The sequence below is a fragment of the Falco cherrug genome (genome assembly GCF_023634085.1).
Source record: "Falco cherrug isolate bFalChe1 chromosome W unlocalized genomic scaffold, bFalChe1.pri SUPER_W_unloc_1, whole genome shotgun sequence".
Taxonomy (NCBI): Eukaryota; Metazoa; Chordata; class Aves; order Falconiformes; family Falconidae; genus Falco; species Falco cherrug.
The window spans coordinates 7,058,673-7,081,331 of NW_026599288.1; the positions used below are offsets into that span (position 1 = coordinate 7,058,673).

Here is a 22,659-nt window from a genome sequence, read left to right on the forward strand (position 1 = left end):
GTGATTCTTCTTACTTAGTTCATAAAATGTTGAAGAACTCCAAAAGGCCAGATTCCTCCAGAAGCCCCTGCCTGCTGGTTGGTGGAAGATCCCATGAAAGCTTTAGATGGGTCAGTGTTGTCCCATGAAGTGCATTCCTACGTAATCCCTACTGTGAGCAGATGAAAAGATGAACACTGCCAAAAGTGTTCTCCATCATCTTTTCCACCTTTTTGTCTAGAAGAGGATGGCCTTTGCTTCAGCGAGGGCATCTGTTTCTGTAGTTACGTATTGGTCTGTTTGATGTGAAACCTGAAGTGATGGAATATCCTCAGGAATTCTGTCCCATGCCATTCTGTGGAACGTGGCTAACGGATAGAGACGTGCAGCAGCTTCTCTGTGGAGAACGCTAGATGCACAGACTGTACGTAGGTATTTTTCCTGTGCTCTGTGTGTGTGATACATCTTTCTTTTCTCTTTTGAAAGTGCGAGAGTGAAAGAAAGGAAGTGAAGAAGCTGGTAGAGTTGAAACACCCAGTTGAACTATGTCTGGACCAAGAAATGAAAAGAAACCTCGATCTGCAGAAAGACTGTAAGAGGTATGGCTTTTTAGCGTGGTGAAGAGGTATCCCTGAGTAGAAGTCATGCTTTATTGAACTGTAATGTAAAAGAATAGGTGTACCTAACTGTGAGCAGATGCCGGCCTCGTGCTAGTTCTTGCAAGGTACTTCTGTACATCAGCCCCTAGTTTTCAATAGCTGCCAAAACAACTGCAGGTGCAGGTTGCCCTGCAGTTCTCCTGGGAAGAAGGGAGTCTTTCATTCCTCTTTTCAGGTGAAATCTGGACTCTCCAAGTGTATGTGGCACAGGAATACTGGTTTTTCCTGGTAATTCCTGGTGTGTCAAGCACATTAAAGATGAAGCAAGCGGTGTCTGTGCTGTTTATATGAGAGTATGTGAAAAAGTCCAGTTTTGTTCCTTTGCTTCATTGTTTTTGTGACTAATTTGCTGTGCAGGTTGAAGAGGCTGCTGAGCAGAGCTACGAAGAAACTAAGGGTGTATGAGGAGAGAGGGGGACTGTCCCAGCTTAATTTGCAGGGAGAAATGAAGAACAGGTGTTCTGAAATGGTCAATGAAGCTGACAGATTAAGAACAAAGGTGAGCTTTGCTTTGTTTGGGTTATTTTGGTGGTGGTGGTTTTTCTTTTGGAACCTCTGTTCTTTCTTCATACTTCTTTTCATGTTGTTGATTTTGACTTTTGTTTTCTTGGCTGTATTTCTGAATTGATTTGACTGGTTTTTGACGTTCCTTCTATGGCCACAGTAGTAGACGACTGTAATACTGATGTAGTTCTTAAGGGTAAAGATGGAAGTGTTACGTACACAGCAGTATCTGCGAGGGCATGTCAAGGGCAGGCTGTCCTGCAGAGGTAGGGCAAAGCAAGAGCCACAGCAAGGCTGGCAGGGTCTGTGACCACACAGGCCAGGGATCAGCCCCACAGGCCCTCACCAAGAAGAGCAGAAGAGTTCTGGGGACAGTTCTGGGGACAGTAAGCAGAGTGTGCCAAGAGTGCAGGTCACCAGGCCGGTCCATAGGGACGGGCAGGTCTGCAGTCCTACTGGGACGTCACGTCCATGGGTGAGGGTCAGGGCTGAGAGCAGTGAAGGCCCAGCACAGGCCTGGCTGCAGCTTGAGGCCGTGGCAGCATCGTCGGGCTCCGACAGATGCATTCCCTCTCGGAAGAGAGGGGAGTAACGCCACCATCACTCGGAACAGCTCTGTGCAGTTGGCCTTGCCCAAGGTCACCCCCTGAAGCCTGTCTCGGGCACGAGTTGAGCAGGAGGCAGGTGGGGGTTTGCTTTTCGGAATGGTGTCTTTGCTTCCCAGGGCACAATGCAGTGTGAGGTGATGCGGAAAAAATGCAGTAACTTATTGCTTACTAGTAGCTGACTCAGTCCATCTTTCCTGGTCTTGGAGACCCAGAAACGCTTTTGAGGTTGCTCTGGCTGTTTGGTAGCATGGAACTTTTTATCTGCTTCTCCGCTCATTACTGAGATTTGTTGCTAAAGTAGCTGTGTTTCAAAATTGTGCTCCTTTTTAGAAGATATTACTGTAGAATGAGTCAACTGCCATGACAGTGGCTCATTTTTAGTTCACAGGTTAGCAGCATATTTGTGTTCCTGTTGGAAGAGTTATTTTGAATGACAGGGAATGGAATTACATTTGGGCAATTTTAAATAAGTGTAAAGTTTCTACTTATTTTAGAGACTCTTTCAAGTGTTGACTCTGCTGGTTTCCCCCACTTTTTTAAAAACAAAAGATGATGGGATATCATGTTTTATGGTTAATAGGTATAGACGATGGATGTTTCTGGAGGGGGAAAGAAGGGGATAGAAGCTGTAGTTGACCATTGGGACCTATGGGAAGTCTGATATTTCCTGGAAATCTTTTGGAAACAAACTGTAGCTTTGACCTAAAGAGACTGTCTTCTGCCACCAGTGCTGTAAAAGCGGTGTTCTGAACCACTATTTCCAGATCCATTAGCGTAATGGAAGAAAAGGGTGTCAGTTTCTTGTCTTGTCAGTTCTGTGACAAAGCTTTGACCGTGTGACAGCATGTGACAATTCCTCTGAAGCGTGACACATGTTTTTTTTTCTGATGAAACCAGAAGGTGGCTGTGATGTAACTGGGTATGGGTGTGTTTGATTTCCTATGATCGTATGAACACCTCGCAGAAGAATAGCCCTAGTGCTTTTCAGCCTAGCCCTGCGGGTGTAATGCCACTGGTTTGGTACCTCTCGGTCCGTGACCCACTGCAGAACTGAGGAAGGATGGGAACCTGAGGAATGCTGTCAGAAATTATGTGAAAGCTGTTCTTGTTTTAAAAGAAGAGCCTGGTTTCACTTTTGTTTTAACACTGAATCAGCAGATGGTAAATACAGTGTTGATGGCCAACTCCTTTACCAATTTTCACAGATTTGACTAATTTAGATCCCTCTGAGTTCCCTGGTTTTTTCCCCTTTCCTGTCTACAGGTTGATGAACTTTCCCAGCAGCTGGAGATAAAGTCTAAAAAGGCATGCAGCTAGAAGCACAAAATCATGATTTGTGAGAGGAGTTGTCCACCATGCGTGGGAACCATGAAAAACTGGAAAAGAGCAAAAGCTAGCTGAAAGAAGAGGTGGCTAATCTCAAACACCATATGGAGACTAACATGGTGGATCGCAGCCAAATAGAACAATACAAAAGAGAGGTGGAAGAACGAGCTGCACAAGAAATAAGACAAAAACTACAAGAAGTCAATCTGATTTTGCAGGTAAGTTAATTTCTTATGTGTGTCTGTTATAGACTTCTGTTTTGGTTGTCATTTTTAGGGGTGGTGGTGCCGCCTGATTCCATGTGTTACACTGTACTTCTGTTTTTCCTGAAGGGCAGTGGGAGAAGGGAATATGGTTGGGCAAGATGCTTTCATGTGCGTGCAGTGTGCCTGCAGGCCCTGAATCAAAAACTTGCCAAGGTAGATTTTCATTTTGCAGTTCTTGGAGGGGTATCACTGTCCACTGGTCTTGTTCTCATTGTTTAGCCTTGAATGGGTATTGCAACTTAGAGTTGTCACAGCCAGGCATACACATCTTCCTTAGTCATTGCACAAGGGGCAATGCTCAGAAAAGAAGTCGCCAAAGCTGCAGGGTGGGGGGTGGGGGTGCGGCATCTCTGTAATTTCTTTGAGGAATGCTATGCCCTGTCCTACAGAGATTGTGTTCTTCCATCAGTAGCTTTGATGAAGAATAGTGCTAAGATGGGGGTTCTTTCTGAATGAAAAGAATCATTCAGTGTGGTAGTTCCAGGGTTCTGCCCTGGTCGCTGATGGCAGTGAGGAGGCACAGTTGCCTCGCTGAATAGAGCTGGGCCCTTGAAACTGGGTACGTGCAATTGACTGGCGAGGGGAGTTCTCTTTTTCTTTGTGGTGGTTGAAAGTGTGTATCTACTTCAGATGCAGGCAGCCTCCCAGGACAGATTAGAACAAATCAGAGCCAGTCGTCATGCTTTGCTGACAAGCCAGCTAGAACACAGAATTGGAGACCTCGAACGTGAATTAGACAGGATAAAAAATACCCAACGAGACAGTATTTTTCAAAAAGAATCCGCACAGGCAGAAGTGGAAAAGTACAAAGACCTGTATCTGGAGGAGGTAAAAAATGGAAGATGCCTAGCAAAAAAACTGGAAAGGTTTTTTTTTCACCCTGCTTTTTTGGGGTGATAATAAGATACTACTTTTTCCTCAAGCAGTTTTCTTCATTAAATACCTTTTCTACATCTGGTCAGCATTATGCATAAGATAGCATATTTGTGATGAAAGTACCTTAAGGCTCCCCCCTGTTCATTGGAACTATCTTCGTTTCTCTTCAGTGTTCCAGCAGTAACACCACCGATCATGGGCGTTAATAGGATATTTTTGAAGTTGAGTTTGTTTTAACAGGCAGCCTTTTTGCCAGTCTCTAATCTCCTCTTCTTATTCTAAGTATGGCAGAAAAGAGAATGTCATGTCCTTTACTGCTTGAATAAGGATAGGCCCTTCAGAGAACGGCATTTGATGCTATGAAGAAGAACAACAAAAATCTTTTGGCTTCCATTTTAGCAGCGTGTCATAGGTTTCAGCTTTCTTTGGGAAGGGAAGGGTAGCCCAGAGTTCTTACGCAGGTGATGTACCTTTCAGAAAAAGATATGTAAACACACGGTGTGCACAGACTGCTTTGAGGCCTTAATGCTGAGAAGTCCAAAGTATTGGTTAACTCTTGCTGCTTCTTGCAGGTAGAGTGACTACTTAGAAATAGGCTCTCCAAAAAAACCCCAGATCCAGTTATGGAGATTTTTTTGGACTCTCTTAATCCCTTCCACTTTCAGAAGTCAGATAATAGTCAAAGACCTGGAGGGTAACTTTGTGGAAGTGTTATTACCAAAGATAATTCTTTGTATGCTTCTGAATGTTTCAGAGCTAGTGAGAGACGAGCAGAAGCCAACGCTAAGCTCCTTCAGGAGTGCCATAGAAGCAAACCTTTGATTGCAAGCAGCGCTGTCAGTGGTCCAGTTCTGTATTCAGCTGAACTGGGACATATTAGCAACAATCCGGCACTGAATAGAAGTCTAAATCTAGGAGGAAGCTTCCTAACCCCGACCAGGAATACGTTACCATCAAGAAACAGAGTTGAAGCCTATGTGGCTAAGGTAAGCGTTTTTAAATACTGTTCTCAACTAGTGTTGAAGAGTATCTGTAAGCAAGGTTGTGCTTTTCAGTCTAAAGTTAGAATCCATTTCTAGTTCCAAACCATATGCTCTAATATGCCAAACCAAATTGCTCATCAAAACAGTACACAACTAGGTGGTAGAAATGAAGACTTTTGGTCATCAGGGTTATACAAATTTCCAGAAGTGCTCAAAGACCAAAAATTACTGAGATCTAAATGATGGACTGCGTAACAACATTCTTTTGCAAGAGAAACTGTGATGAAGAATACTGTGGCATAGGAAGCTCCCAAATAAGCTCTTCAGTAAAATTTAGTGCCAATGCCCCATCCCTGGCAGTGCTCAAGGCCAGGCTGGGTGGCGCTTGGAGCAACCCGGTCTAGTGGAAGGTGTCCCTGCCTATGGCAGGGGGGCTGGAACTGGATGATCTTTAAGGTCCCTTCCAACCCAAGCCATTCTGTGGATGACCTTTTTTAAAACAGCTAACTTTATGATCAGACATCAGACATCTTTCTTTGAGACGCCATTTCCTTCTTCCCTGATCTTCATTTTAGCAGTTTCTTCACTGGAACTTGTTTTAGTGCAATACCAACAAAGGGATGCTTCAAAACTAGGATGGTATGAACAGGACACGTAACTTCTCACTTGAATGCGGGACGTATGCTGTGCATAGGAGGCATTTGTTTTTGTGGGTCCTGCTATGTGGTGTTATATGTAACTGCTCCTCAGGAAGTCTACAGAGCTTTCTGATTTTGTACAAAAGCTGCAACCTCTGCGTACCTCTGGTCAAAGTATGCCCTGTAATTAGCAGTCAGCATGATAGCACATCCCTCACAGAGTGGTAAACGTGATATCATGAGAGTTGGAAACCAGATGTCAGTTGTCGTAATCAGTTTCCCACCTAGCATAGGACTGAGGCATGGGCAAGCTTGCCTGTTCAGTCGGTGTCTGTCCCTCGCATATTCTGTTGTTGAATGGATGTGAGAAGCATTCGCTCACTTTTAAGTCTATCTCGGTTCGCTGGTCCCACCTACACTGGAAAGAATCCATTTAAATGACGTGTCTGCATACTGTGCCTGGTTTAAGAAAAAGAAAAAACCAAACCAAACAACAAAACAAAAATGGACAAAGCGGTGTGTAGGTAGTGCGTAGCAGTGGCAGTTAAGAGATGAACTTTTCTGTATCGTTGCAAATGTGTTTTTTGTGTCAGAGGGGTGGACGTAACGCTGCATAAAGAACGTGGGAGGCAATTAGTACTGTACCATCTGCAGGGATTATTCTGCACGCAAGCAGCAGAAAGGAGGCAAAATTCAGGGATCCACTGCAAAACTGAAGTAAGGAGAAAGCCAGGACAAGGGAACAAGAGGGACAGGGAGCAAGTGAGGGCAGGGGAAAATGAGAGAGATGGGAATGAGATGTTACAAGAAGAAAAAGGCAAAGGAGGAAACCATCCCACTTCTAGGAAAAAAGCTGTCCTAGTTTAAAAGAAAAGGGTTTAACAGTTGTGGTTTGTTTTTTTGAAGAAGAAACAGGAAAAAAAGAATAACCTCCCTGTTACTAAATCCAGCTGCACATCTTTTTATGATATTTCTTCCTGTAATCACCAGTTAGGGTACAACTGAGACTAATTGTAGTGGCACTGCTTGTAGCCTCAAGTCACCTGACGTTCAGTGTATTCAGGGAAGTCTTAAAACCTGATCTTCTCTGGAGTCCTTCAGAAGAAAGGAACTGAGTTCTCAGAGGTGCAGTAGTTGCTGGAGGGCGTGCATCTAAGTGAGTATTTCACTTAGAACTGCGGGCTTAATTGTTCTCAGTCGGGTGCAGTATGTCACGTGCATAGCATGCATCTGAGAAAAGAGGATTGAATTGGAACGTAAGACTTTGAAGTCAGGAAGTAACAAAAGGGAAAAACTGCATGTATCCCTCTGCATGCAGTAATGGGTGGCAAATCTCAATCAGTTTCCAAATTCAAAATTACTGGGTGCACGGTCTGTGCAGTCATTTCCACAGGAGTCCTGTGCCATTCAGGAGGCAAGTTGGAGCATGAGGGAAGAAATCAGAGATTATAGTGTTAGTCTATTTTGAAATGCTTTGCTGGTTGTGCTGCCTGGTATTCTGTCTGTTCACCAGACTGTTTCAAAACAGAAGAATTTCTCTGACTCTAAGCCTTTTCTTCACTTCACTGTTTACTTCAATTATGCCTCAGCTTTGTTTTCCCACTAACCTGGTTCCCTTCTACAGAATTTGCCTTGCCTTTAAATTCAGGATGCGCAGTGCTGCCTTGGCTGGAGATGACAAATGCTTCTGCCACTGAAGCTCTAGATGACAGGGAGTTAAGAAGCTGAAATTGCAGTGTGCCTCAGGCAGACCTTTTGCACTACTTTTTTTAGTCAAAGCTCTCTGCAGATTTGGTGTTCCTTGTAGTAGCTTCCTCAAGGTGAGAAGGGCTATTGGAAGTAGAGAACGTGCCAGCCATTCTGAAGAGGAAGATGTTTGTGTAAATTTCGTTTGTGCAGAAGCTTTGAAATAGCTTCAGGGGCAAAGAGGTGAAAATAGTTCACACTGCTATTATTCAAAATGATGGTAATCATTGGTCCTGCAGCTGTTGGAAAAAACACTGGTAAATGATGCTGACAAGAGGAAGGAGTGCTCCACTAGCAAGTGGACACAGTTTCTTCTTTAGACTTAACTAAGGAATTTGGTGTTTAAAGGCTTGAAAGATCGCACCGTTTTCCTAAACACGAGGCTTGACTATCAGTGATTACACATAGAGTCGTACATGTTGAAGATGGTCATGTCGCAAGTTCAGCAAAAAACGAGCATGTTATTCTTAAAAAAGCATAAAGAAATGTGTTGCATTACAGTATAGCCCCTTCCCCTTTATCAAATATATACGCTACAGAAAATAATCACCTTGAAGTGCAAAAGGATCTTTAAAAATACAAAAAAGTTCATATTGGCACAAGCTTATTAACCAGTAGAATCCCAATCACGTGCAAACATCTTCAGGGTTTTTGGTGGTTTTTATTTTTATTAGAGCTTCAGTGATGTGGAATAAATTACAAGTACTTGACAGATTCTGTGCATGTCATTAGACAGTGACCGTAGCAGCTAGCAATTCAGTATTTCAGACCTGCTCCCTTAGTCCTAAGGCAAGGAATGTCTCCTGCAAGTGCTGCAAGGAGGTTTTGGGACTGGAGTCCTGTTGTTAGGTTTAACAAATGTCAAGCTTAAATCCTAAGAGCTGTGCCAAAGGCTGGTGAAAATGAACATGGGTGTCTTGACAGACAAGAGCAGTGAACTCTGCAACCAGGGTGAATCAGTGGGTAAATGAAACCAGTTTAATGTGGGAAGGGAAATGTCTGCTTCCTACTTCATCTTTCAATTTCTGTTCCATTTCTGATTTGGCTTTCCGCACTCTTGTAGCAGTCTTTGTTGTTAGCTTTTTTACTTGCTTTGTTTACAGGTAGGCCGCGTTTTTGTTTCTCACTGAAGACCTGTGAACTTAAGGCCATTTTTCTTTCTTCTTCAGCTCCTTCATCAAAAATCTGCCCGTCTCTCTCTTCTCTGCAGCCAGATACATGGCAAGGTTTGCAGCCAGCATTGTTTAATGTTGGGTGGTATTTTTTTATACTGGAAATGTTGTCTATTTATGCTGTTAGGTTTTGATTAAAACTTACTGATGTATTCACATTTTCCTAACACTGCACATATTTTGAACTTTAGTTTGTCCAAGTGAAAGAGTGACTGCTGCAGGGGACTTCTCTGCTTTATGTATTTGTAATGCAATGGCTTCTGTGGTAGTTAACCATCTGTGAGATGATAGTCTATGGATTTAATCTCTTACAATGGAACTTCTTTGAGCTCTAGGAGTAGGTTGGTTTACCCTCCTTGCCAGTTCTGGTATTCAAAAAGTTCTTGGTGGTCACAACAGTTGTGTCTGGAGTACCAGTACTGTTCTGAAGTTGAGTTCCTAGACTCCGAGCATCATCTCACGGAGTCTTACAGGATCCAGCTTACTCTGCGCTAAAGCAGCCTGTGTGGATAAGTAGTAAGTCAACACCACCTTCTGAAAAAGAACTGTTGAGAAGGTGCCTGCTGCAAATGAACACCTGGTGTGTTACCGCCTGAAGAGATGTGCAGTGAGGTGAGAAGTACCTGCTCAGGAGGTTTGGGACACTCAGCTGTGATGCCTTTCCCAGGGGTTTGGGGAGAAGGAGAAAAGTGGAGGCAAGTTAAGGTCCTCGGAGGTGTATTTTGCCTGGCTCTTCATTCATTCCCTTTTCAGAAATCAGTGTGTTGGCTTTATTTCCACCTATTTCTCTTCCCTCAGACATGGATGAGAATCGCAAAGACATTGATGGAATCAATAAGAGGAAAACAAGATCTTTTTCTTCTCTTGCTTGATTCGTACATGTTGCGGAGAGTCCTGTGGACCTTCTAGTCATGGTGAAGACTCAGGAAACCAGGGAAAGTGGTTTCTTCTAACACCACTAACTACTGCTACTTTGCTTGGGCTTGGTCCTGGGTTTGGGCCGTATTTTGGTCTAGGCATTAGTTTTCCTGCTTTTCTCTGTTACCTGTGTTTCGTCTCAGATGTTAGGGGGTCCTTTCTCCCCAGGATTTTGCTTCTCCTTGTACCTGCTGGAAAACAATTAGAGATTTGGGGGGTCCTTTTCCATTGTTCATGCAGCTCTGTTGGCACAGAGTATTTCAATGAAGTATCATGGAGGGGTGCTTCTCCTGCAGGATCCGGTGAATTTGGTCCCAGCTTTCCCTGTGTTCCTGGAGAGAGAGCCCTTCCCTCCGCTTCGCTGGTTTACAGCCCCGCTCCTTTGACCCTTGCAGTTACTGCCTGTTACTGCTCCTCTTGTGAGGGTAAGCAGAGTGGTTTCCTTCCTGAGGCTCTTGCTCTCTCTGTCCTGTTGAGTACCCTGTGTAGTGTTTCCGTTCTTCTTGTTGTTGTTGTTACGCTGCTAGGTGGGTCTGCTCATTTAATAAAATAAATGCTCCTTCCCCCAGGAATTCAGTACTAAAATCAAGAGAGTCGCAGAAGGAGTGAGGGTGGAAGGGGCCTCTAGAGATGACCTAGTCCAACGTCACCCCTGCTCAAAGCAGGGTCAGCCGTAGCAGGTTTCTCACGGTTCTGTCAGCCAGGTGTTATACATCTCCAAGGATGGACACTCCACAACCTTTTCTGAGCAACTTGTTCCAGTGGCTGTCCATGCTTACAATTTAAAAAAAAAATAATTATAAAAATCCTTATGTTAAAATTTCCTCTATCTGGATTTGTGCCCATTCCTCTTGTTTTTTTGCTTGGCACCGCTGAGAAGAGTCTGGCTCCATCTTCTATACTCCCCCCACCAGGTATTTATACACATAGATAAGGTCCCCCTGAGCTTTCCTGTTCTCCAGTAAAGAAACAGTTGCAGCTCTCAGCCTCTTCATATAGCTCACAAGGTCCAAGCCCTGCAGCATCTTCATGGCCATCGTAGCCCTGGAAGCTGTATGATATCTGTTTGGAAATTCACTTCTGTGTGTCACAAATTTGATGGGAAAAAAATGTAGGAGTAACAAGTATCATCAAATGTAAACAACAGCATATAGCGCTTGGACTGTGACTCTTAAATTAAGAGATGTGATTCCTTCTTGTGAAGGCTTCTGAAGGTGGAATCATAAGTGAGAATAACTTAATTGGTAACAATACCCACTTCTAGGGGAGAAAAGGCGTAAGTGCTCCTTTGTAGTGATCCAGGCTGATTCCAGCTACATAATAAACCCCAGAGCACTTGCTGCGTAGAAGCTGTAGCTACGGTTGTTTTTCTTAGTACACAGTTTGCAAGAAAAAATTGTGTGTGCTTTTATATTTTTATAAATGTGTGTCATGGTATTTGCAATAACAATAAAGAAAAGTTTTGGCATCATCTGTAGGAGCTCTTTCAATTTCCCATCTTAAGGTGGAGAAAAGAAGAATATTGGCACACGCTTTTTTCTATACAAGTGGTGTGTGTCAATCCTGCAGCAGCTGCTGGTGCAGCTCTTCTCTCTGTGAAGTTGCAGAAGCCAGCCTCAACTGGCTGATTTGTCCCTGTGGGTGGCATTTGTACATATCTCGGCATGTAGCTGACATTCTGTTCGTGTGTTTGATGATAAACTTCAGCCATACCTTCACCGCAATAACTGCGCTAGGCTTTCTTGCTTTCTTCCTGTGTATTTTGTTAAATGCCCAGTAATAATCCAGCTGGTGAGTTACAAATTGTTTTGTTAACGTTGCTGAGCAACGAGGCAGCTGCAGCCCGGCTGACCAGAAGTTTCTCTTCAGTAAAAATCAAACCCCAAACCAAGGTGTGTCTATTTGGAATTATATTTTTAGGGTTTCTCTCATTATGTGTGGATTTTAAGAATGTTTTAGAAGTTTAATATTAGAAAATCGTAACTGTTAATATTTTAACTATATTTTCTGTATAATTCTAGGTACAGCAGGAACTAGATGAAAAAATCGCTAAAGAACTTAAACGAGGTAATGTGTCACTATGTTAGGGGCATTTTTAAGGAAAAAGAAGAATGTTCCTAACTCTTGAACGTAATGGCTTGAAAGCTGTCAAGTTCCTGTGCTAAGCACAGGGAGGTTTTTCTGCTAGCTTTCCAGTTTAGGCTTGAATGTGAACATTTCCTGCTTACCAAAAGATTGTGTAGAATGTTATGCAGTTGCCTGAAAAAGACAAGTGCAAAGAAAACTAACCCACTTCCTCTACACGGGTGCACTTGGCTTAAGCTGAAGTCACGTTTTTCTAGAGTGAATCCTTGAGCACAAACATCAAACGTAAAAGAAGCCCTGAGAGAAGACGTTTATAGACTTCAGCCATCACTGCTTCTTCCATGTGCGTCAGTTGCATTCCGCACTAAATCATACTGTGCACATTCTCTGCTGTTGGACCTTGATTTTTGCTGTTTCTTATTCATTGCTTGTATTTGTAGCTTATATGTTGCAGTCTTTTTTGAATAAGCAAGAAAAATATAATCAGTGATGAAAGATACCCTTTCTTTAGGAAAAAATCATTTAGTAGCACTTAGGCAAACATAAGATGAGTTGAATGCTTTTAACACATAGCATGAAACATGCTCTATAATATGAGGCCAGGTGTCCAAAGAGGAATTCCACCTGTTTCAGGGTAGTCGTTCTTCCAGAGTCACTGCTTTGCTTTGCAGTGACTGGTGCTATTTCAAAGCAGGTAGCCCCTGCGAGAATTTCCTTCTGTTCCTGCATGCTTTTGGTAATACAGAGAGTGTTCAGCTGTAGCTTCACAGCTCTTTCCGTGTGTCCAAATGGACACAAAGCCGTTGCATTTCATCCGGGTGCGTTTTGAACCTGACTGTGCATCTGCTAGGTGTCATAGAGTGCGTTTGGTTTCAGGACCTTGTCTGAAAAATGTGGCTGGAGAAGAACAGGAAAGGTGGGCTTGCTTTCATTGAGTATGTGTTTTTGTGGAGGAAAGAGGGTTTTGCCAGGGTGAGTTACAAAGACGCCCCTCAAAGAAAGTGCCAGGCTAGGAGACTTGTCCTGGCCTGACTGCATTGCAAAGGTGTTTGCGTTTTCACCGGCGGATTCTTTTTAAGTTTGTCACAGAGAAGGCAGAAGCTGGTTTTTAGGAGCAGAGTTCCAATAAATCACTGCTTTGAACATTCAAGGAAAACAGGTACTGGAGGTTTGAGAGGTCTGCAGTGGGGCTCAGTTTAGCACTGGTGTAAGCAGGAGTCATTTGTGGATTCCCTGAAGATGTTCAATGTGTAGCCTATAGAATTTCTTTCGCTGGCTTTAGAAATACTGTTGACTGGTAAGCAAATGTGGAAAAAGATTGTTTCTCCCTTTGTGCCTAGCCCTTTGATTGTTACGATCCCTTGGAAGTTTTTAAATCTCTTTCTGGACTGTAGTCTCTCCAGTTATCCATAATGTTTTTGTAGTGACTGATTTGGCCCTGTCTAGGGTAAAAGCAACACCGGAATCTTGTTTCTCTTCTCCCTAGCCACTGCTGAACTTGAAGCTGGATCTGCTGGAGCTTCTCCCACGGTATTTTCTGATGGATCTTCAAAAAGTATCCACGTTGACCAGGATCCCCTTTGCAGGGCAGTACAGGAGTACCGTGATGTTTTAACCAAAAATTACCTGATTTGAACAAAATGCTGGGAAAAAAGCTCTGGAAAGGATTTTGTTTACATAGTGCGTCTATAGTTTCTCCTCCCACAGTTCAGATGTGCAAATGTGTTTATTGCAGTCCGAATGTGAATTCTATTAAATGGATGTCAAGCACATTGCACTTGCCTGTTGGCTTATTGATGCATAGGTGTTTTATTTTGCACTCACCATGAGAAGCACACCTATTTTTGTCTGACTAGCAGAATGACTCACCTTGATTCCTGAGCTTGACAGAATTGTCAAAATGTTTCTTATTAACGTAGAAGCATTATTTTTTCTCCACTGATGTTCTGTGTTTTAACAAAAGCATTCCCTTTGTTCTGCTTAATCCTTTCACCCTATGTGTTTTTAATGTTTCCAGTGTTACTTTAATGCTTAGGACATCATTTGATGTGATTTGAGCCTGCTGCTTCAGTCCAGATGCCGTGACTGCTTCTGCCGATAAAGTGAAATCTTTACCAGTGGTCATGCTGGAGGACGGGGCACTTCACATTGCTGTCACCTTATGCGCCTTAGGTTTAACATTACTGTGAGTGTGTAGCAGTGCCAAGAGAGTTACGTGGTGGGTTTGGTATGTTTGTTTTGGATCACAGGACCACGGAACAGGTGAGGTTGGAAGGGACCTCTGGAGGTCATCCGTTCTAGCTCCCCTGCTCAGGGAAGGCCGCCCAGAGCTGGTTGCCCAGGACCATGCTGGCTTTTGAGTATCTCCCAGGATGGAGCCTCCATGGGCAGCCTGTGCCAGTGCCCAGTCACCCTGATCGGAAAGAGGCATTTCCTGACGTTCAGCCCCAACCCTCTGTGTTTCCGTTTGTGCCCGTGGCCCCTCACGGTATTCATCGTGGGGTTTGTGTTAAAGGCCGCTGCAGCTGTAGACATTCCCAGTTACTACATCAGCAGCTGTGCTGTACCTGAAACACTTCATGTGCGGGAAAAATGAATGTTAAAATACTAACTTCCAGTCTCCTCAGTACTTTCCAAAACTTGTATGATAGGGCAGCCAATCTTTTTGTTGCTGCTAGCAGCTGATGATGTGGTGGCTGTAGCCCAGTTGGTAGCCAGTGTTCTGGGACATTTGTGTCAATAAAAGAAGCAGGTTTACTTATTTCAGGGAGTTACCTGTTACTGAAGATCTGCGTTGTCATTTCCTGTCCACAGAAGTCAGTAGTGATCAGAAGATGATAGAACAAAGTCCCAGTTCTGGGAATGGAAGAATGGTTGTCCCAAGATCAATGAAGACTGGAAAAATTTGGGGGTTTTACCCACTAATTCAAGGACTTGAGTTAACAGGCAGCGAGGAAAGCAATGAATGTTGCTGTGACGCTGTTCCTTTTTATATGAATACATATTTGTGAAGTTAATATACTGTATTTAATTCAGATATTGTTTCAATTTGAAATTTAATAAACTTTGTCATCTAGTATATGTCTTTGTTTTATCGTTCCCCTTCTTGACATCGCTTTCTACCCCTTTCCCTAACTGTACAGCTCTCCAGAGCGCTCTGCTCCTTTCAGCTCTGTTCTCAGCTGCACCTTCAGCCTGTCCTGGAGGCCAGGCAAAAGGCCAGCATGTGTGTATGTCCTTTTCCACAATTGTGTTAACACCACGGACTGGTGTTGTGGTACTCATGATCAGTTCCCAGACTTTTCCTGTATTTTAGAGCAATCCTCCTTGTGGTTTGGGCAGAAGGTAGCAGGTGAGCTTCTGCTGGCCGTGAAACGCTGGGAAATCCCGCAGGTTTTGATCCCATGGGGAGCCAGCCAATTTGTAGCTGCAAAGGAAAAAGGTGTAATGAAATTTCTCCAGCCTGCACCAGAGTGGTCAAAGAGAAGGTCAGCTTTTGCTACTTCTAATGTCTCTCCACAGAGGAAGCAGGGACAGAACATCTTGACATTCACGTTGTGTTGTCAGTCACTGTGATAAACTCAGACGTGACCTGTGCTCAAGTTTCTTCACCCGCTCTCTGCTGCCAGCTCTTAGTGAGAGGGGAGAGCTCTTGGCTGGTGGAGCAGCAGAACAGAAATTCGGTGTTGGCATCTGCCATAACCGGCATTGATAGCAGTTATGATGAGGCGTGAGGGGGGTACAGAGAAGTCCAAGCAATTCCTGCGCTCGAAAGTCCATCCCCAGTGTCACTGTGGGGACACTCCTGATGAAGCAGGAGAGGGCATGGCACTTAGGGGAGGCTCTGAGGCCTGGAAGACAGGGAATGTCTGTCCCATCTTCAAGAAGGGCAAGCCCGAGGAGCTGGGAACTGCAGCCTCACCGTGCTGCCTGGGAAGGTGGCGGAGCACGTACTCTGGAAGCCGTTTCCAAAGATGCTGGGGACAAGAAGTTGGTAGGGAGGAGTCAGCATGGGTTTGCACAGGGTGAAATCATGCCGCACTAACCTGGTACCTTTCTAGCGATGTGTGAGTAACTGAGTGGACAGAGGAAGAGCGGTGCGTGCTGCTTACCTTGGCTTTAGCAAGGCTTTCTCTGGCTTGTGCCCTAACAGTCAAGTTCAGGTTCAGGAACTTCCTGATCTCTTTCCAAAGAAGAAAGCAAGCGTGTTTCTTGATTTCTTTGCTCAGGTACATTAGAAACCCTTTGGGGTCAGTAGCTCCAAGCAGGTTGCAGATCTTTGCAATCAGTTGTATGGAATAAACAATTCTGTTTCAGAAAATCTTATTATGCCAGCTGCTTTTTCCTCATGAGCAAATGTGTCAGAAGTTTCCCACGTTTTGCTGTCTTCAATATACCATGCTGAATTGTGGCTACAAAACATGAGTTTTTCAGTTTCTCAGTGGCAGAGTAGTGGTTGAGTAGTGCTGCTGCAGCACTAGTATGTCTACCCAGTGAGTCCTGACTTCTGAAACATCCAGGCATTTGCTTATAATTCATTGCTGATCGCTGCCACTCTGTTCCGCTGATGCTCTGCAGAGGGAACGTAACTCTGGGAGTGTCCGTTCATCGCCAAGAAGTTGCTCCATGCAGCGGGGAGCCCACCAGAGCCCTAGAGGTGTCAGTTAGTTCTCTGGACAGGGGTCTCCAGGGTCTGGTGCCAGCCCAGCTTTCATTTTCCTCCATAAGCATGTATCTCTGCATCTCAAGGCTTCTTGCACAGGTTCCAGCAGTAACAGCTGCTGCTGCCATGGGCTCTGTCTGTTCGCTGTGTTTGCAGCTGGCTGCGGCTGCTGGCAGAGTGCTGGTGCCATGACAGCGCTGCTGCTGTCTTGGTTCAGCATCCGCGTTGTTTGTCTTCAGGCCCAGGGTTGGGGCTATGGCCATGGCTGCTGAGCAGTGGGTGTTGGGGAGAGTACTTAACTAAAGCGTGGGTGGCGGATTTTAATTATGAGACATGACCATGATGTGCGTAGTGGGTGAACCGCCCTATTCCGCATAACTGTTATTTGCATATTTAAGCAATAATTGCTATTTAAGCAATATTGCTAATTATACATTGCAGCAAGCCATTTTCCTGATTATTCTGATTCTGTAGGTAATCTGAATTAGAATTACTAGCATATGAATGCATGACAGTTTAGTAAGAAAACTGTAAAAATAACAAGTATTAGCATTGTCACGGCAGTATTAAATGGACTACTCCATGAGAGCAATTAATTCATTCCTTGTATTTCATCTAATTATTTAATGAGATAATTTTATATTATTTAAACAGCCCAATTAAATAGTTTAATATTATAAAATACAATGAACAGCCTGCACCCAAAGTGTGTTTCATTTACTACTGCTGTAGGAAAAATGGAAAGAGAAAGCACAAAGACCAGAAACCGACATAAAGAGAAAGTTAATTACTATTCTAAATCAGGATTTCAGCGTATGAATTAGAAGCCTACTTAGGAATATTTTAATTACCATAATTGCAATAAGATATTATAATAAAATATTCCCAAATAGAATTCTATTTCTACTTCACAGCTGGGAATTTTTGTTACAATACTGCTTGGGCATCATAGATTTAACATTGCTATTATTAAATAACAGGCTGTCCTGGTTTTGGCTGGGATGGAGTTAACTCTCCTCCCCGTAGCTGGTGCAGTGCTGTGTTTTGGATTTGGTGTGAGAATAATGTTGATAACACAGTGATGTTGCCAGTTGTTGCTAATTAAGTCAAAGACCTTTCAGTTTCTTAGGCCCTGCCAGCAAGAGGGCTGGAGGAGCACAATAAACTGGGACAGCTGACCTGAACTGGCCAAAGGGATATTCCATACCATAGACCGTCACGCTTAGTACAGAAGGTGGCGGGGAGTTGGCTGGGGTGGGACAGCCACTGCTGGGGTACTGGCTGGACATCAGTCAGCGGGTGGAGGGCAATGGTATTGTGCATCACTTGTTGGGTTTTTTTCTCCCTTGGGTTTTATTTCTCTCTCCCACCCCTCTCCTTTTCATTACAATTATTATTGTTGTTGTTATTATTGTTAGTGGTGGTGGTGGTATTCTATTGCAATTATTAAACCGTTCTTATCTCAGCCCACGGGTTTTACCTTTTTCCAATTCTTCTCCCCATCCCACCAGGAGGGGCGGAGGGGCGGAGGGGAATAAGCGAGTGCCTGTGAGGTAGGTACTTAGTTGCTGGCTGGGGTTAAACCATGACACAGGCATTAATGATGCCCAATCAGTGTTCTGAAAGTTTTAAAATTCTTTTTAGCATTTTATTAATCAAATTTAATTTGCACTATTTTATTATAGCTCTACTTGGCAGTTAGTAGTACCTCTACTTGGAAGTTAGTAGTACCTGTGACTATTCCACCACACACACACCACACCCCCCCAAATGGCTATATTTAAATTTAGGCAGTCGTGAAACACTGATGATTTTCTAATTTTAATTTTATTTTAAATCTAAATATTTTAATGTTATGTTAGTTCTGGTTTGGAATTTTTTTTTTTTTTTTAATTAAGGAAAACGCTATTTCAACTCTGAAGTCCAACCTACCAGGAAAAACAAACCACATGTACAGGGCTAGATGCATTTAGTACCCAAAACTCATTCAGCAACCACTGGCATCACATCCATTCAGCGGCTGCCCAACCTGCCAAGCACTTGCCACCACACGTACAAGGCTAGACACATTCACTTATATCGATGAACTTGTACCAGCACTACATTCTGGATAGGACTGAATGACAATGCAGAATTAAATCCTGTAAGAATCTTTCTCCAAAATATCTTTAGTTGCAAGGCGAATTATATACTGTAAATCATCATCAATGGCTCTACATCACCAAGACTCTAGGTGTCTCCATCTGACTCTCTTAACAGACATAAACAACTCGGAAAGAACAGAAACCACCAGAACAGGGTTGAAACAAACAGAAGCATCAGAAAGTGTACCAAGCACCTTAAGTAACACTTAAGCAGCCTGAACAACAATAAATGACAAAAAAAAAGACACCTCAAGAGAGATGTTGAGAAAGACAAATGAGTCCACACAGAGCAAAACAGAAGTCCTTCTGAGAGGACTGTGCAGGCGAGAGAGGACCCTTCCCTTCTCTCAGAACTCAGGAGGACGTCTGGGCTGACAATGTCCTCAGGGTGCCAGGGACTGAACAGAGGCATCCATTAAGATCAGTAACTCTTTGTCGTATTATATGTATAATTTAATGGCTAGGAACTTATGTTTCAAAGATAAAACAATTTATCATATCTGAAGCCTTCCTGAGGGGCTGGGGCACTCAGAGGGACGGTGGGAGGCTCCCTGGGTGTTGGCAAAGTCTGGCAAAAGCCCCAGGGTAGTCTGGAGAGAAGCGGGGTCCTGCCAACACACAGTAAAGCCTGCTAAATGCCAAGGGGAACTCTGGAGGGCAGCAGGGCCCCTTACCAGCCATGGCAAAGCCCCCCCCGAAGGCCTCAGGACACCCTGGAGCGAGGCAGGGCCCCACCAGGGCATCTGCAAAGTTCAGCCATGGCCCTGGGGCTCTCTCGAGGACAGCTGGGCCATGCCCAGGAGCTGGCAAAGGCCCCAGGGAGCTCTGGAGGAAACCAGGGCTCTGCCTGGGCCCCGGCAAGGCCTGGCAAAGGTCCCAGGGACATGGGAAGGGCAGCAGGGCCCTCTCTGTGCCCCAGCAAACCCAGCGAAGGCCCTGGAGCAGTCTGCGGGGGAGCAGGGCCCCACCCGGGTGTCTACGAAGGAGCCAAATGCACCAGTGTGCTCCAAAGAGCAGCAGGGCCCTTTGTGCGCCTCATCAAAGCTGGCTAAGACCCCGGAGTAGTCTCCAGCAGTGTGAATGCAGGGGTGGCGGTGTGTTTGAGGTGCGCCACTGTGGTGGTTTCACCCCGGCCTGCAACCAAGCACCACGCAGCCACTCGCTCACTCTCCCTGCAGCGGGGCAGGGGAAAACTTGTGGGCAGAGATAAAGAGTGAAGCAAAAGTTGTGCATGCAAGCAAAGCAAAGCAAGGAACAAATTCACCATATCCCATCAGCAGGCAGGTGTTTAGAGCCGTTTCCAGGGAGGCAGGTCTTCATCATGCATAACAGCTACTTGAGAATATAGATGTCATCACTCCAAATGTGCTCCCCCTTCCTTCTTCTTCCCTCAGCTTTATATGCTGAGTGTGATGGCATATGGTTTGGAATGTCCTTCAGATCAGTCGGAAACAGCTGTCCCAGCTGTGTCCCTTCCCAAATTCTGGTGCATTCTCAGCCTGTTTGCTGGTGGGGTGAGGTGAGCGGCAGAAAAGGCCTTGATGTTGGGTGAGCACTGTTCAGCAGTGACTAAAACATCCCTGTATTATCAACACTGTCTTCAGTGCAAATCCAGAACGTAGCTTCATACAATCTACTATGAAGAAAATTAACTCCATCCCAGCCAAAACCAGCACATCTACACACATCTCTTCCTGGCGCATGATCAATTTGCGTGCAGACAGTCCCTTGGGGTTTGCCACTCACTGTTTTACTTCTCTCCGCTCTCTGCTCCCCGCAGAGAGGACATGCACAGCAATCAGCCACGACAGAAGGGTCCCCATCACTACCAACACTATGGGTGTCCCGACATGGCAGAGCTGCTCTCCAGAAAGCCCTAGGGACCTTTGCTGGGCTCTGCAGGGACCCGTGCATGGCCCTAATTATCCCTGGGAGTGCGCCAGGGCTTTATCCAGGCTCTGCAGGGGCCTATGTGCGGCCCTAACTGCCCTCCGGAGTGCCCCAGGACTGTAGCCAGGCTCTGCATCTCTTCAGTGGTCCTACCTGGAGCTGCCCTGGCCCAAGCCCACAGCTGGACCTGAGTGTGAACAGGGGGCCATCACTCCAGTCTCACAGCACATCATCCCCCCTTCACTGGATCCAGCCATGGCCACTCACCCCATGCCCAATACCTGCAGAGACATGTAGGATTGCAGAGGCACAGTAAAATGATAATTCATTCATGCACATAAGAAATCCCAGCAATGACTTGGCTCGGAGGCTCAATGCCCCGGTGCAACAGGACAGAGGGAGAAGAGGCAAGAGGAAAGCAGGAGGAAGGACAGAGGGATGCACAGAAGAGGTGTGGGACAGGGAGCCAGAAAATGGGGGAATGAGAGGAGCAGGACAAGGGCGTAAAGAGAGAGTGAGCACCTACTCGTGGTCTCCAAAGATCCAGAGGATGTCTTGTGCACACAGGCCATGTTGAGGAAGGTGATTCAAAGTGCCCCAGCATCATATTCTAGGAGCTTGGTAGCAATGTATTGCTTGGATATGGATACACCAACTGTGTAGAGTGTCTTCTTGGCTTCAAAACTTTGAAGAGCATCTCTATACCTCCTCATCCCTATAGGCCAGCACCCTGGCTGTCAGGGGTGCTCCAAGAAATCAGTCCTCTCCTACCCCAGTCAAAGGGAAAGGGAGCCCCAGGTGCATGCTGGTGCACTCTGGTTCTTCTTGTGTGACCAGGGGAAAGCCATGAGGAAGCGAGATGGCGAACCCACTTTGAAGATGGAAGCCCATGTACGTGAACTGAGAGGGAAGACAGCTGTTAAGAAGGGGTCACCCAAGAAGGCTGTCAGTGTAGTCGCTGCAGAGACTCAAGAAGGCAATTAATGCTCTCTCAGACACAGAAAAACTGAAATCACCTCCCTTGATCCTGGTGAGGGGAATTCTGGTCTGGCACTGCAAGGGGAAGACAGTGAATACTGTGACCAGGAATGGGACCTTTTATAGGTCCCTGACATCAGCCAGGAGGAGGAAGGGGATGATCAGGTATACAGGACTATGTGGATTCAATGACCTGGCACATCAGATCCACAGAAGTATAGAGCTTTGGTAGACAATGGTGTGCAGTATATGCTGGTACCATCAGGGTATAGTGGCATAGAACCCATCTGGATCTCCAGAGTGACAGGGGGATGCCAAGAATTGTCTGTATTGATGAGGTGAGCTTAACAGGGGCAAGTGGGAAAAGCTTTCCATTGTGACTGGCTGAGAGGCCCCTCGTATCCTCGGCATTGCCTGACACAGGAGAGGGTGCTTCTGTAGACACTGCGAATACAGAAAGATCAAATTGCTGTCTACCCTGCCTTGCCTCTCCAAAGATCCCTTTGTTGTGGGGCTGCTGTGAGTTGAAGAACAGCAGGTGCCTGTTGCTACCACAACAGTTCACCAGCAGCAATATCGCACAAACCAAGACTCTCTGGCTCCCCTCCATGAGCTGACTCATCAGCTGGAAAGCCAAGCAGTCATCAGCAAGGTTCGCTCACCTTTTAATAGTTCCCCGCGGCCAGTGCAAGAATCTGATGCAGGATGAGGTTAACAGTAGACTATCACAGCTGGAACAAAACAATGCCACCATTGAGTGCTGGTCCTGGTTTTGGCTGGGATGGAGTTAATTTTCTTCTCAGTTGCTGGTGCAGTGCTGTGTTTTGGCTTTGCTGTGAGAATAATGTTGATAACACAGTGAGGTTGTCAGTTGTTGCTAATTAGTGTTTGCACTAAGTCAAGGGCATTTTAGTTTCACAGGCCCTGCTAGCAAGAAGGCTAAAGGGCCACAAGAAACTGCACCCAGGACAGCTGACCTGAACTAGCCAAGGGGATAGTCCACAGAACATCATGCTCAGTGTAGAAACTGAGGGGGAGTTGGCCCAGGCCCTGAGAATTGCTGCTCGGGGACCAGCTGGACATGGTTTAGTGGGTGGTGAGCAACTGTGTTATGCATCACTTTGATTTTCTTCCCTTTTGGATTTTATCTCCCTCTCTCTCCTCATTACAATTGTTGTGCTAGTTGTTATAAGTATTATTATAATTTAATTATTAAATTGTTTT

At 45.0% G+C, this 22,659-nt stretch overlaps 1 protein-coding gene across 6 annotated transcripts; it reads left to right on the top strand.

The window, feature by feature from the left end:
* Nucleotides 1-15: 15 nt before the first annotated feature.
* LOC102050127 (ankyrin repeat domain-containing protein 26) lies at nt 16-14,839 on the top strand. Of its 6 annotated transcripts, none has more exons than XR_008730443.1 (8): nt 16-578; nt 996-1,137; nt 3,014-3,294; nt 3,973-4,208; nt 4,973-5,204; nt 9,556-10,100; nt 11,697-11,742; nt 13,247-14,839. XR_008730443.1 is itself a non-coding variant. In XM_055700301.1 (8 exons), the coding sequence occupies exons 3-8, from the start codon at nt 3,181-3,183 to the stop codon at nt 13,393-13,395; spliced, it is 864 nt and encodes a 287-aa protein (XP_055556276.1). In that variant the 5' UTR covers nt 16-578; nt 996-1,137; nt 3,014-3,180; the 3' UTR covers nt 13,396-14,839. The 6 variants fall into 6 exon arrangements, 3 of the variants coding, with proteins under 3 accessions (XP_055556276.1, XP_055556278.1, XP_055556277.1); XR_008730444.1 differs by having other exon boundaries at nt 9,972-10,100; XM_055700301.1 differs by lacking the exon at nt 9,556-10,100 and adding an exon at nt 3,409-3,495.
* The last annotated feature ends 7,820 nt before the right edge of the window (nt 14,840-22,659 follow it).

Bases quoted from the DNA above. Each gene is read 5' to 3' on its own strand.
- LOC102050127 (XM_055700301.1), top strand. From the start codon at position 3,181: ATGGAGACTAACATGGTGGATCGCAGCCAAATAGAACAATACAAAAGA. The intron at 3,295-3,408 runs GTAAGTTAATTT...TTTTTCCTGAAG, and splicing joins AAGTCAATCTGATTTTGCAG to GGCAGTGGGAGAAGGGAATA. The intron at 5,205-11,696 runs GTAAGCGTTTTT...GTATAATTCTAG, and splicing joins TTGAAGCCTATGTGGCTAAG to GTACAGCAGGAACTAGATGA.